General features: G+C 38.3%; 2 protein-coding genes across 2 annotated transcripts in view; one reads left to right on the forward strand and one right to left on the reverse strand.

Annotated features, from left to right (window-relative positions):
• Positions 1-81: 81 nt before the first annotated feature.
• On the reverse strand, positions 82-6,865 carry LOC124149637 (aminoacyl tRNA synthase complex-interacting multifunctional protein 1-like). The gene is made up of 7 exons (XM_046521364.2): positions 6,751-6,865; positions 5,022-5,137; positions 4,239-4,352; positions 3,922-4,092; positions 2,441-2,649; positions 995-1,163; positions 82-378 (listed from the first exon to the last, which is right to left on the reverse strand). The coding sequence occupies exons 1-7, from the start codon at positions 6,768-6,770 to the stop codon at positions 212-214; spliced, it is 966 nt and encodes a 321-aa protein (XP_046377320.2). The 5' UTR covers positions 6,771-6,865; the 3' UTR covers positions 82-211.
• A 7-nt stretch (positions 6,866-6,872) lies between these two features.
• The window catches only part of LOC124149638 (TBC domain-containing protein kinase-like protein), a 57,998-nt gene continuing 49,628 nt past the window's right edge, over positions 6,873-15,242 (forward strand). The window contains exons 1-9 of the mRNA XM_048387632.1: positions 6,873-6,952; positions 7,431-7,665; positions 10,551-10,623; positions 11,166-11,280; positions 11,873-11,946; positions 12,597-12,738; positions 13,282-13,351; positions 13,938-13,993; positions 15,098-15,159. Of these exons, the coding sequence (XP_048243589.1) occupies positions 7,473-7,665; positions 10,551-10,623; positions 11,166-11,280; positions 11,873-11,946; positions 12,597-12,738; positions 13,282-13,351; positions 13,938-13,993; positions 15,098-15,159 (785 nt within the window). The 5' untranslated portion in view covers positions 6,873-6,952; positions 7,431-7,472. The remainder of the gene's footprint in view (positions 6,953-7,430; positions 7,666-10,550; positions 10,624-11,165; positions 11,281-11,872; positions 11,947-12,596; positions 12,739-13,281; positions 13,352-13,937; positions 13,994-15,097; positions 15,160-15,242) is intronic.

A 15,242-nucleotide genomic window follows, 5' to 3' on the forward strand; every position in this document is an offset into this window, starting at 1 on the left:
TGACAGGCAGGACTCAACATCATGGATATTACTGATAAAAGCTGAGGATTTAACAATTAAACAGAATTCAAACAACTCAAATATAATTTGTTATTTTATTTACAATTGGGAACAGTGTGAACAGCTCTGTTTATAATAGGCTCCCTGTCTTGTCAATCTCTGTACAATTGAACCCACTTCATGTTCTGCAACTTCTAATCACGAATACCATTTAAGATATTTGCGCATCAGCTAGCGTTGGAGCCTTGACGATTCCTTTGCCTTCGACTTTAAATGGTGCCCCCTTATAGTTGGCCACTTTGTTGTTGTCAGTGCGGATGTCCGGTTTCAACGTCTCCCAGATCTTCTTCTTTGGATTCAGCTGGGTATCCGGGACACCTGAAAGTTGTTCGTGACATCCAGAGAAACCAATCTATTTCTTCAATATTCTCCAACAATATGCATGTTGGCATGCAGTCAATGAATATGATATTCTGAATCATACTAATATGGTAATCATCAAAAAATGCTTAATTGTTAGAACACCAGAAAGTCTGAAAGCATAGCACCTTCCTCCATGCGAGTGGTGTTTGGATGATACATTGACAAGGTTTATGGTTAACTGTTGGATTTAAGATGGTCTCTACTCCAAAAATTAAAATTGCTTTGGGCATGTTGGCCAACACTGATGTTATCCTGTACCACCAGATGAATGTCTCTAGGAGAAGCAGGAGTGTTCTGGGCCTACCCCACAACAGGTGGTATTAATTATTATGGAGAGACTCCTCTCCTCTCCACTCCACCTGACAGACTTCATGACTGAAATACCATACACAACCGATAATTCGGGATGTTGACTGACAAGAGAAAACTGCAGTTTTCACACGAGACACTAATCTAGATTTAGACTAGAACTGAACGGCAAGCTCTTGACTTTGTGGTGGGATTATCGGATTAGTTTATCATCGATAACGTTATTGTAACCCCAATCAGAAGAATATCAACTATTGCTCACCAGGGTAGCCATCGAAGGTGACCCTGTCCCCTGGCTGTACTCCTGGGGGTGGCACCAGGATCTCGACCTTGTCCGGGGCACTAGCACACATGATCATCCCTTCAGACAGGACACCCCGCATCTTGGCCGGCTTCAGATTGCACATAAACACAGCAATACGATTCTGCATCTGTGGAATGAAGGAAAGAAGAATGTAAAACGTTGATTAGCAATTTTGATATGAGCTGTAGTTACCAAATTGGTCAATCTCATTAAAATCAGATCTTAGTTCCACTGAATGTACCACTAAACAAAGATATGAGGACATCCCATTACGGGTCACGTCACACCGACCGTGCGCGAACTTTGAACGACCAATTGAATAACTGACAAGTCGACATTAGCCAATCAGAAGGCAGCTTTCTTGTGCTTTACGGCACTAATTTCAAATTGGCAACTACGCTTCAAAACATATTTTGACAAATTTGAAACCTGAACAAAAGAACATTCTGGAATGGCAAACAGATGGTCTAGATTGTGTGGATTCAGTCGTTAAGCCCGTAACTATCGTTCGGAATACCCCATGTTAAAGTTTTCGAGGTTGCATAATTAAAAATCACATTCCTACTGTAACTGTCATGATCTAGCAAGCGACGCTCAGATTGGTCGGATGTCAGGTCGTTCTGATGTGACCCCTAATGGGTCCTGGGCTAGATTAGGTCAGGAACATATGCTTACCAATTAAAATCATAATTTAGTTCTCGCTACCACTAAATAAAGATCTGAGGACATTTCATTACAGGTCACGTCAGAATGACCTTTCATCTGACCAATCAGAGCGTCGCTTACTAGATTGTGAAAGTGACAGTTGAAATTATTTTGTCTAATCATGCAACCTCAGAGTATTCTGATTGACAGTTAGAACTGATTCCATCAAAATCATCGTCTAACTCTTGCTTCAGTGGGATAAACATTTGAAACTTTGACTTTCCATCGCCCGTTGAAAGTACTGCCATACAATCTTTGCCATCTATTAGACATTCCAGAATTTTCTTTTTGTTCAGTTTTCAAATTTTGAATTGAGAACTTGTCCAATTATTTCAAAGCCTTCTCTGGAATGGATGTCGCCAGTTTGAAACTAGTACAATAAAGCTTTGCTGGCTAATGTTGATTTCCTGTTAGTCGTTTCATTGGTTGTTCAAAGCTTGTGAAAGGTTGTTCTGACGTGACATATGAAGGGATGTCCTCAGATCTTTGTTTAGCAGTAGCGAGTACTAAGATCCAACTTCAACAAGATTGATTTTTGTTTATGCCATGGTGGATCATAATCACTGGATCCTGGCACAGTTGAGTAATGCAACTCTGCAAAGTTGAGGTGCATTAGAGAGAAAAGCGGGAGGACCTTCTGAAAAGCTGATGCCATCCCAACTATACTAAATAAGGCTTCTGATAGAAAAGTTTAAGTACCTGTTCTAATGGTATATGTTTGACGAGGCCAGACACCACAGTCCGTGTCTTCCCCTCGCCTACATCCACATCCTCCACGTACAGGGAGTCTGCGTCGGGGTGCTTCTGGGCAGACAGGATCTTGCCAACTCTCAGGTCCAGTCTGGAGACATCCATCTTGTCAGGCTCCGCTTCAGCTGCTCCCTTCCCCTTCTTCCCCTTTGCCTCACCTGCACAGAAGACACAGCAGGTCGTCATTCTAACATTCATGGCAAGTCACTGCTGGGACTCCTTACCTGCACAGAGGTCACTGAGAATCATTTCAACTCTCCCCAGTAACCTACGCTTGTCATACAGGTGACAGTATGGACAGAGATGCCGTACAAGGATGGTGTGTCTCAATGACAGCAGTCATCATACCCCAATGACGTTGATTGTTGCTCATGCTTTTGATCACTGGTTTGTCTGGTCCAGACTTGATTATATTTTAAAGAACGCCCACTTTGCACTCACTCAAATGCCAAAAATATACAACACAGGACAGGCATGCAAAGGACAAACTGGATGGTACACTGCCAGGTTATTATTTAATCAGGAAAATTCTTTGACAGTACGAGGAATACCATTGGGAAAACTTGATGTGAGTTGAGTGAGTTTGGTTTTATGCCACTTTTAGCAATATTCCAGCAATATCATGGCAGGGGACACCAGAAATGGGCTTCACACATTGTACCCGTGTGGGGGATCTAACCCAAGTCTTTTGCGAATGCTTTAACCACTTGGCTACCCCACCGCCCCTGGGTTTGTGATGTAATAATCAAGCAAGGTGTGCCCACAATTACTGCAAGACTGTGGAAAATGGTATTCTAAATATTTCTATCCCATATCAATACATGCATATGTCCTACTCGACCTTTGCTTTTCCAGTGTCCAGGCTGGGACTGAATGTTACTCATCACAGCAAGAACATATCATACAAATAGCATTTAATATTGCTTTGGAACTGACTCATTTTCAGCATCATTACCAATAATAAGTGTGTTATATAGCATTCCCTTTGTTTCTGTTTTAAGTTGTGTAACAGTTTAAATCATGCCAGTAATCAGTATCCCTCTCAATAATTTCATATCATACAGAGTGGTCACCAATATCCCAGTGAAATATATTCATGTATCCTTCCCTATATCTAACATTATGAGAACCTTGTTTTCATTGAACATCAGACAGAAATAATGTATTAGATAATCTATTTCCTACAGTTTCAACATCGGGGAGCAAATTTAAAAAAAAAAAAGCATTACCATAATGGACCTGTGAAGATCCTGGTTAGAACAGGTCTTCAGCAACCCATGCTTGCCGTAAAAGGCAACTCTGCTTGTCGGGTCAGGTGGTCAGGGTCGCTGACTTGGTTGATGCATGTCACTGTATCCCAATTGTGTGGATCGATGCTCATGATGTTAATTTCACTATCGTATTTCGTGATGCTTTTAGAGTGGACCCACCTTCTTTCTTTTCTGGTTTCTTTTTCTCTTGTTTGTCACCCTTCTTCACCTTTGCTGGGGCAGGGGCAGCTGCTGCTTCAGGGGCGGGGCTAGCTGCTTGGGGTGGGGCAGCACTACCCTCTCCTGCATTTGTTGACATTGCTCTCTTTGGGGGGAGGGCAACTTGTCTCACTGTAATGTTAGGAGTATTTTTACACGCAAATATTACAAGTTTCTTCAATCACTTCATACAACATTACCACAAAATGGTCATCGAACAGAAAATATAGTTATGTTTATGTTGATGAAGATAGTTATTAATCATTAACATAACAAACCTCCATTTCTTATTTCTGCCATGACAAGCTGGGTCTTGATCTGATTTATTTCATTTCTCAACTTCTCGTTTTGTTGTCTCAAGACATCTTCCTCTCCTTTGCAGGACTGGGACACTGTAACATAGATATTATCATGTACAGAGCTGTCCATAGACAGTTGTTAACTTATAATTGGACTAGCCAAAATATATTCCAGCTACTAACTATGCAGAATGAAAATAGTTATGTCATACATATTTATATGAAGTATGTTTGTTTGTCAGTTTGTTTGCTGTTTTACGCTGCACTCAGCAATATTCCAGCCATATGATGGCGGTCTGTTAATAATCGAGTCTGGACCAGACAATCGAGTGATCAAAATCTTGAGCACTGATCAACACAATTGGGATACATTGACATGCATTAACCATGTCAGTGAGCCTGACAAAATGATCCCGTTAGTTGCCTCTTACAACAAGCATACTTGCCTGTTGCGGCAAGCATGGTTTGCTGAAGACCTATTCTAGCCTGGATCTTCATGGGTTATGAAGTATGGTAATATATGTATGAAAGTTGGTTCCTTCAACTAAGAACAAACGGAGTTTTTACTTCCTGTAAACAAAATTTGAGTGAAAAAATGTGCTATGTGTACATCAAAATTTAGGGATCCTCAGTCGGTGACATATTATTCGGTTATCATTGTTGATTGTTGGACACAAACATGTTTTTTGTTCATACTATCACTGTCAAAATTGTAAAACATTCCAATCTAGTTATATCCCCCATCATCTCAATGACTTCTACCTGCTGCTGCCTTGAGGAGGTTGATCTGATTCCGCAACTGTGTCAGGATAGTCTCAGCTTGATCACTTCGAACTTTCATTCGCTGAATAACTTCAGGAGACAAAGACGAGGCCATCCTGAAAAAGCCGATAAAAAATTTATGTGGGATTACACCTTATTTCTACCTTGGAACGTCCATATTTAAATCAAATTCAGAGTCATATTTTAATTCCACTTATTTCACTTATGTCGAGTTAATAATTACTTGTTTCCCTGGACTTGTGTCAAAACATACTGGGTAAAAAAAGAGGATATCTATTTTCATGTTATTTCTCCAGTAGGTTACAAATGCATAGACAAAACAACAAAATACACCTGTAATCAGCTGCTATGTAAAAACAAATGAACCACCTCGTCTTTTGGCCATGCTGCCTGTGGCACAAAAGCATGTTCGAGGGACAGGAGACCAAAAAGGACTTGGTGTGCGCAAAAAATAATATTCCTTTGAAACAGTCATTCTTAACCATGTTAACAGTTCTTAGAAATATAAAAAACAAATTTCGGGTGGGGGCAATCCTTGTACTGATCATTTTAAACAAGAAATGTATTTTGACCATGTTGACAGGCCTAATCTTTAATGGATGGACAAACTCTGCATATCATAGTGACATGGTAGGTCAAGGACCTCTGAAAATATGTTTGTTTTAATTATTTTAAGAAACCAAACTATTGTAAGATGAATGATGAGTTAAGTGTTGGTCTATAGCTAAAACGGTATCTCAGCAAAATGTCACGGAGTGAAAACGGCACTGACAGGCGAAAATGGAACCTCACCCAAAGCAAAAGTGGCACCATATATATCTTACCTCGGTTTTTAATAACAAGCTATAAATGAAATAAAACTCACAGGTTAACATGCAAACACAAATAATTATGAAAATGTGAGAAAACAGTATCATGTGATGAATGAGACCAGTGGACACATTGGCTTTGTGTCAAGGTAGTTATTTAGGTATAAAGCATTTCGGAATCAGCTTTAGGTTTGTAAGATGAAGATATTGTATAAGTATTTACAATAGGTATTAAAAAAATCTATTAAGAAATCTATAATAAATCTGCGAGTTGAGGTAAAGTGTTATTAATTAACATTGATACAATTAATGAGTGTTATTGTACTCTGAAATGTATAAGATGATATTAATTAATAGTGTTGTTACAAGTACAGTTACGAGTGATTTAGCTGTTATCTAAGAGCAATTGATTGCCCTATATTTTTGGTATAGGAACAGGCGCTAGAGAACATCTACAAACCTAAATACTACCACATAAAAGTTTTTAATCTCTATTATAAACATAAGGTGTCATATTCGCTTGAACTGCAGTAGCCGTTTTCGCCAGATGAAATCGGTGACGTTTCGCTGAGGTGGTTTTAGCCTGTACCCTATTTGTTAAACAAATAGACTGTGACTGAACTTCAAGGCTATCGACTATTGGCAAATGCAAGGAAGTTTAAAAACTTCAGTTCCGAACAAAGTATTCGGAATTTCATTTCGGTGTGACAGTGACAGTTATTTTCGTGCGTCATTATTTATTTCGTCATATGTTCGGCGTACGGTGTAGATGACAGCTAAATATTACTTGGTCAACTATGCAATATCATGTCATCTCAGACACTACACGACATGTCAGAGCACTATTAGTTTCTTGATTATATTTGATAACCCATGATTACAAATAAATTTCACATTACTTCAATAAAAGAAGTCTCATGAAACAGCTGTACACAACCTAAACTGCCAACGTGCGTTCTTTCCTTGTGTTTCAACAGGAAGTAAAACTTTGTTAAGCTTTTCCGCAAAAGAGGTATTCAAGGGAGATAACTGAGTTCCGGGAAAGGGGTGTGAATTTTTTTGTCTACCTTGAAATGTGTGCATTTGAGCAAGTTTATTCGTGTAAGATATTTCAATTGTGTTTGTTTACTATCGTAGAATGTCACAGTGTTTTTGTCCAAGTATGTCATTTGTTACACATCGCTGGAGGTGATTTGTTAAATATTATTTTATCTCTCCTATTGTGCATCAGCTCATGTCAGAGTCAGCTGATGCCGGTCATTGTACGCTTAGGTCATTCATGTTTTTGTGTATTTCAAAGACAGGTAGTTGTTGTCAAACACTTCAGAGGTTCAGTTTACCATTGCTATTTTTCTTGTTCAGAATCCATAGTAGACCTAACTGTCAATACCTAATTGTTGTACGTCTTTCAATAAAAGTTTACACGTTATATCTCAAGAAAATATGTTTAGATTCTTAAATGACAACAAATGCTGAAAATATCAATATTAAGGCTACAGGTTTTTGCACACATTTTAGTTTTTAGGCAGTTACAAGTGCAGTAAAAGTATTGAGATGGTTCTTTTTACTTTGATTGCAGGTTGTACCAGGATCCACAAGAGTTTCATAACATAGTACAACCATGAGTAGGTTAGGTGAAGCCGAATTTGGAGTTTCAACATTCTTTGCGGCAAGTCATCCAAATGACAAATGTGGTGCCAATGGCCTGCCGCTCACACCAAACTCCATAAAAGTCCTTGGACGCTTCCAGTACCTAAAAACATTTGAGCATCCTGCTGTTTGCAAGTATCTGGATATAGTTAAAACCAAAAATGGTAGGTGGATATTGAATTTCTTGTTGTTAGTACATATATACATGTCTTTACATCATGACAAGGCTAAAAATATCAAAATATGTCGTCTTGTCCAGTTAACTATGGGGAGCTATGCGATATAGATCTATGTAATGAGGGTAAGATAGGGTAGCCTAGTGTTTGGAACATTTACTTGTTGGTTCTATTTTCCACATTGTACAATGCTGAAGCCTACTGCAATATTCTTAGTGTTTCTGTCATGATATTCCTTGACTATTGCTAGCAACACAAAACCATAGTCACTTGACTAGACAAAACAATTAATAAGCATAATAAGCACCTAGGGTGCTCTCAAAATTAGAAATAGGGGGCTCTTATTAGAATATAATTTTGGTGAGATAAAAAACAGAGTTGAAAGATTGTAAATTTAGTGGTTTATGCTGACAGCCTGAAATGATTTAAAAGAAGAATCTGTGCGTATTATACACAATAGATATATTTTTTAGAATTTAATTGCCCATAATTAAGGGTGCATACAACACACAAGTGCGTATTATACACAAATAAATAAGTCTTGCGTACATTGATCAATCTGAAAGGGTGCTAATTGGGATAGTTCACTAGCCAATATATTAGCAAATATCATCATGGGTGGTTATTAGAAACGGAGCACTTATTACGTCGAATACGGTAATATTCCTATTTACAGTTGAATCCTCAAACTTAGTGGGACTGTGTTGTAACACTGATATATAAGAACATTTGAGATAACAAGGCATGGAAGTCCAGACCTGATCAAGTAACAGTAGTAAGATCAATCGCATGTACGATTGCATTTACAGGACAATACGAACACAACATGGGTATGGGGTGACAAATTGAAGTGTATTTCGCTGGCAATCATCAATGGGAATTGTGACAAATCATGTACAGTGGAATTAAATATACATTTAGGATTAACAAAAGGCGTACATCTACCTTATTTTGTGTATCAGAAGTCAGGAAAAAAGTGAGTGGCACATGATCATCGTACAGTAGTTACAAGAAGTTGAATATGTTTCTTATGGAAAAAGTCAGTTACTGATGTCTGTTTGCATTTATAGTCACTTGCTTCTGTGTATGTAACTAGGTTAGACAAGGTAGCAAGCGCTTTGAAATTTGTATCCTCACTCCTCAGTGACAGTCCATCAAATGGACAAAAACAACAGTGTCACTCTAACCTCAAGCTTTATTTTTCACTACTTGAATATTGGGAGTAGTGTCATGCTACTTTGATTCCTTTAGTTTGTTCAAATTGCACAGTACGGTTTACTAAGGGTGACTATTGAGGCATTTTTGACTATTGCGATGATATTGCGATAGTTAAAACAACTATTGCGATACTATTGTGATAGTGGCCCTACTATTGCGATACTATTGCGATAGTTTTCACTTGCAATTATAGCAGGCTTTTGCAGCATATATTTCAGCATTTTGACTGACACCATCAAAATAATTATAACTTTCTGATACTAATTGTAAAGAAAACAAGAAATGAAAAGAAAACAAGTTCAAATTGACCTCTCAAAAACATTTAATACAAAATTTCACTTCATGTAACTGGTAAAGTCTTAGGTTACTGCAGTGTTTTAGCACCAATGTGAATGAATGTGATTGAATGACTAGTATTTGACTATACAAACTATCAACATATCAAGGAACCAAACAAATTAACTATCGAAACTATCGATAGTTAGACAAACTATCGCCAATAGTATCGATTGTTTCAAGTTGCAATCGATAGTGTACTATCGTGAGACAAGCAATCGCAATCAATCGATAGTTCGATGTATCGTTACACCACTACGGTTTACAGTAGTGTTACATGTGTGAGGAAAGATGCTGGATATACATGTAACAAGGAGAAGTGCTCACCACTATGTGAGGTGCATTTCTGCGCTTTTCAAAACTGTTAATGTGTCAAATGGCAACTTCGAACTAAAGGTAAGAAATTCCATGGTAAAATCACAGTTGGGACCGAGTCCATTTTTCGAGATTGCTTTGTGTCTTTTTGTCTTGAATTTGAGATACCGGTAAGTGGGTAAATTTTAGGGCTGGGACGATACATCTGTCTAAGTTCTCGCTATCGCTAAACAAAGATCTGAGGACATCCCATTACGGTTCACGTCAGAATGACCTTTCATCCAACCAATCAAAGCGTCGCTTACCAGATCATGAAAGTGACATTCGGAATGTGTTTTTTCATCATGCAACCTTGAAAACGTTAACACGGGGTATTCCAAACAACAGTTATGGCCCGTATGACTGATTCCGTCAAAATTATCGTTTATCTCTCGCTTCCGTGGGTCAAACATTTGAACGGAGGAGGCATTGCACAGTACATGGGAAGTACTGTCATACAATTTCAACCATATATTAGACATTCCGGAATGTTTGTTTGTTCAGTTTTCAAAATTTTAATCGAGAACTGTGCCAACATATTTTTCAAGCGTATTCTGAAATGGAAGTCGCCAGGTTGAACAAGTACCGTAAAGCTCGAGAAAGCTGCTTTCTAATTGGCTGACGTTTGTCATTTCAGTGGTTGGTCAAAGTTCGCGAAATGTCGTTCTGATGTGACCCGTAATGGGATGTCCTCAGATCTTTTTTAGCAGCAGCGAGAACTTAGATCTGATGAGATTGAGCCAACCAGGAAATATGAAACAATTTGTGTTAGCTGGTTATTGAACACTTCCTATTATCATTTTTATTGTTTTTACACAAATATCACTTGTAATGTAAGGTATGTATTGCGGTACAGGGGTTGTAAATTGAAGTATTGTATCATGGGATGTGTATCGGGATACAATACTGTACCCCTGTAGTGTTACAGCACTAGAATTTATATTGACCACATGTCCCTGTTCCAGAGAGACTGATTGTGGTATCAGAACACTACACAGAAAATTTGGCCAAAGTGTTCCAAACTGGGAAATTTTCCAGGTAAGGTACCAATGCATTAAAAATGAAAAGAAATATATGTAAGAAGAACTATGTCTTTAATTCTGCTAATTCCCGTTTATCCGACAGAGTTGGTTGCTTGTGATTATATCGGATTAACGAGTATATCGGATAAACGAAATTAAGTAGTATTGATGTTCGTGATCGAAAATTGATTGATATTTTTATTACTTCTTATCTTTTTTTTGACAATTACATTTTCTACTGATATAAGAATTTCCATGTTTATTGCATCATTAAATGAAGAGTTGATGTGTAAAATTTGATTGCTATTTAAGCTTATATTTGTCATATTACACAATATTGCATGCAACCCTTTAGTCAGTGCAAACATATTTCATAAAGATTTGACAAGGATATCTATGACCATGTTTTTATATTTTTTTTAAAGTTGGGTTTACTTGTAGTATTTTATCACAGGGGGTGGGGACGGAGGTATTTATAATAATATTTTTGTTTAGTATGATCTAGTTGTTTTATTTAAAAAAAATATCTCTGCATTACTAAATGATGTTTTTTTTCAGTGAAGCCACCCTTTCGCCACTGATATTTGAAATTCTACAAGGGTTGGAGTATCTGAACGGTCGAGGTGTGACACACCGCAACCTTGCTCTACACAACATCCTCTTTACCTCTCAAGTCAGTAGCAGTCATAGATCACAGTTACCTAACAACATGTCATTGATAAATTTATTGATAAGGCCTTGAGGGAGAACCTAATCAAATATAAATTATCTGTTGTTGTTCATTATTATTCACAGCAATTTCAGAAGGGGCGAGGGGCGGTCGGGTAGCCTATTGGTTAAAGCGTTCGCTCGTCACACAGAAGACCCAGGTTCGATTCCCGACATGGGTACAATGTGTAAAGCCCATTTCTGGTGTCCCCCGCCGTGATATTGCTGGAATATTGCTAAAAGCGGCGTAAAATCATACTCACTCACTCACTCAGAAGGGGCGCACAGTCTCCATTTTCCTTTCAGTTCTTTTTGTTCACTGAGTAACATGGGTGAATATTCTTTTTCAAAATCCTGGATCCACCTTTGTTGCTTTCTTAATTATGATTGATTATGATTATTAACAAATGTGATCTTATTTCATAATTATTCTGCATTCACAGAAAGTACTGATAGGAGTAACTTCAGTTATCAAAAAAGGAAGAATCAGTAATTTTTTAATATTTTCTTTATTCTAATCATCATTTAGCCGTTAATATTGTGTGTCCCTCTTTCAGGGGAAGGTGAAGCTGTCAGAATATGGAATGTACTACATGACAGATGCCAGCACATCCGTGTCATTCCCCATCGGGTGAGAGATCGGGCCTTCATCAGCCATTTCAATAGGTTTAACTGTTTAGGGATGGATGAAAGTTGCTTAAGGGACCAAATCTGTGATAGGCATTTAGAAGTTGGAAGATAATCAAGTCTATGATAGGCATTTAGAAGTTGGAAGATAATCAGGTCTGTGATAGGCATTTAGAAGTTGGAAGATAATCAAGTCTATGATAGGCATTTAGAAGTTGGAAGATAATCAAGTCTATGATAGGCATTTAGAAGTTGGAAGATAATCAAGTCTATGATAGGCATTTAGAAGTTGGAAGATAATCAAGTCTATGATAGGCATTTAGAAGTTGGAAGATAATCAGGTCTGTGATAGGCATTTAGAAGTTGGAAGATAATCAAGTCTATGATAGGCATTTAGAAGGTGGAAGATAATCAAGTCTATGATAGGCATTTAGAAGTTGGAAGATAATCAAGTCTGTGATAGGCATTTAGAAGTTGGAAGATAATCAAGTCTATGATAGGCATTTAGAAGTTGGAAGATAATCAAGTCTATGATAGGCATTTAGAAGTTGGAAGATAATCAAGTCGGTGAAGGGCAGTTTGTTCATATTCAAAGTATTATTTCATTCAAATCGATTGATTCTGTAATACTGTTTCCATCCTTCTGCCGTTCAGTCAGCTCAAATACATGGCCCCGGAGACACTGTGTGGAGGCCCCACAGAGACGGACGACACCTGTGAGACGAGTGTCCAGCCGCTGTCCTGCTTCAAGGTGGACACATGGTCACTCGGCATTATCCTCATGGAGGCCTTCACGGTAGGGGGGGCTTCATCCTTATAATAGCTTCTTTGAGAGCCATTTAGAGAGTTGGAGTACTGAGTAAGGATAAGATATATGGATTACAATTAGAAGTGACGTTTCGGTGTAGGCTCTAAAACCGTTATCAAGCAAGTGAGGTACAGAGTATGGTTAACAAGTATATATACTGGTAGGAGGCAGTGTTTATACAGTTGAGTAGGTTGGGGTGTAGTTACACTGGAGTGTACATAACAGACTTCTCCACTCCAGTGTAACTCCATTCCAATCTACCCAACTGTATAAACACTGCCTCAGATAAGACGTCAGTCAAATCAACTGTTTCAATTAGAGGGGGTTATTGTGATTTGATACCTGTGACGCACCAATCGAATCAGATTGAAAAATATCGAGGATTTATTGGCAAGAAAAGTGACTGGTTCACAGGATATAAAGTGACTCACTGATTCCCAAGAAACATTGCCTTGTTTTTATTTACCCAATACCCTGTTTGCTACTTTCAATTTAATCTTTTGATGAGATAAATCATTATTCATCTTTCAGGGAAAAGAGTTGTGGGAAAACTTACCAGTGGAACACATTTTTCAGAAGGTGTTAAGGCTTCTAGATTCCAGTGAGTACATTGAGTACCTCATGTCAACGTACTGAATTATTACCAACATACACTGGAAATACATGTTATCCAAAGAAGTTGAGTAAGATGCTACATCATGACTGAAAGCATTATGAAAATTAACTGATTTTGTTCAACATGAACAATGTGATGGGAGAGATTTCAAATGCCTTGTCACTGAACATGTGATCTTTTCCAAAGTATGCAAAATCCCTGAGGAAAAAACGAAAGTGTCCAAATGATTATTAACAAATATCATGAATCTATTGATGCTAGGAAATTTCCATGGGTTTTCCCAAGAATGTGGAAGTCGTCTGACAGTGTTTACGCCTAAATGACAGTCTCATAAAAAAAATCATGTGACCGTCGAAATGTACTGTTCACACAATTATGAATGTTAGTCTCATAGTCATGTGACCACCCTATCATCCAATGAGAAAGATGTATCATTAAACTTCACAATATTATAAGTTTTTGAGTTTCTGTAGCCCAGAATGTTTTATGTCAATGCTTGCGTGTTCTTGAAACATTACTGTGTAAGTTGTATTATACATCCATGATGTCCTGTCAACATGGCGTTTTCCAGACATGGACCCTCTAGATGTGATAGCACAGGACCAGGGCATAGAGAAAAAACTCCATGTGAGTACTGAGCATATACACCCATTTCTTCAGACAATAGATCAGGGGTTGAACTACATTATTACCGATATGTTATTCTGTGTAATCCCTGTCCAGAGTTGCTTCCATTAAGCATGGCAGAATCCTTCAATTGCGGGATTGAAAGATTCACCCTAATTAGATCCTTGGTTTGTCTGCACCAACTATGTGCTCATGGGTATCACCAAAGTAGTCAATGTTTAAAACCTGCATCTTATTCGGCTGTCCACACACATGATGCTGAGAAGCAGCGAAAGTTTGTTTGTTTGTCAGCAATATTCCAGCTATATGATGGCAGTCTGTAAATAATCGAGTCTGGACCAGACAATCCAGTGATTAATATCATGAACATCGATCCATGCAATTGGAATCGATGACATGCATCAACCAAGTCAGCGAGCCTGACCACCCGATCCTATTAGTCGCCTCTTATGACAACCATAGTCGCCTTTTACGGCAAGCATTGGTTGCTGAAGACCCATTCTACGTTGGATCTTCACAGGTTGGCAGTGATAGAACTGAATACTGCTTATAAAGCAGCTTTGAGCCCAACTCACATGCTCTCAGTAGCCCTGTGTATATCTAAGACAGTAGGGCTTGGACGAGTCCAAATTTACTACCCGGGTACCCGACCTTCTATTACCCGACCCTACGCGGGTACCCACTGCAAGTCTCAAGAGTAGGGAACAAAATGTCAGATTGGTAATTGTTTTACTGCAGCCTTAGCTAAACTAATTAGATCACGCGTTCAATGAAGTTGACTGAAGATTTATCTTTTCTCAAATATATACAAGTCAAAAGGAATGTGTGCATTGTCAGATAAAAATGCGAACATTAGCGACTTGTAGTGTAACCACTGAGCTATTCTGAGTTTTTGTCATTAAACAATATATCACATGACTAACCACGGGTCCTGGTAGTCCTGTGGGTACCCGGGTCCTACTCAGGACCCACCCGACCCGAGTACCCGAGTTACCCGTCCCAGCTCTATAAGACAGCCATCAGGACAGGCATTAATCAAGGATGTATAGTATATACAAATCGTAACAGTTGATAGATAAGTTATGTATTTGTTTCTATTTTCAGGAACTTTCCAAGGATGGTTTAGACTTTCTTCGTCTGTGTTTGACACTGTTGCCATCCAAACGGTGAGAATTCCTCAATACCTGAAACTAATCTTTTTATTGTTTGATAAGTAGTTTTGTCTTGTCATGCTTGTAGGGATGGGATG

The sequence above is a fragment of the Haliotis rufescens genome, unplaced genomic scaffold, assembly GCF_023055435.1.
Source record: "Haliotis rufescens isolate VD_foot unplaced genomic scaffold, xgHalRufe1.0.p SCAF_7, whole genome shotgun sequence".
NCBI classification, from domain to species: domain Eukaryota; kingdom Metazoa; phylum Mollusca; class Gastropoda; order Lepetellida; family Haliotidae; genus Haliotis; species Haliotis rufescens.

Excerpts from the sequence above, each read along its gene's own strand:
- LOC124149637 (XM_046521364.2), bottom strand. The coding sequence starts at position 6,770 with ATGAGACTTCTTTTATTGAA. Across the intron at positions 4,093-4,238 it reads GGCAGAAATAAGAAATGGAG|TGAGACAAGTTGCCCTCCCC; the intron begins GTTTGTTATGTT and ends CTAACATTACAG. Across the intron at positions 1,164-2,440 it reads AACATATACCATTAGAACAG|ATGCAGAATCGTATTGCTGT; the intron begins GTACTTAAACTT and ends TTCATTCCACAG.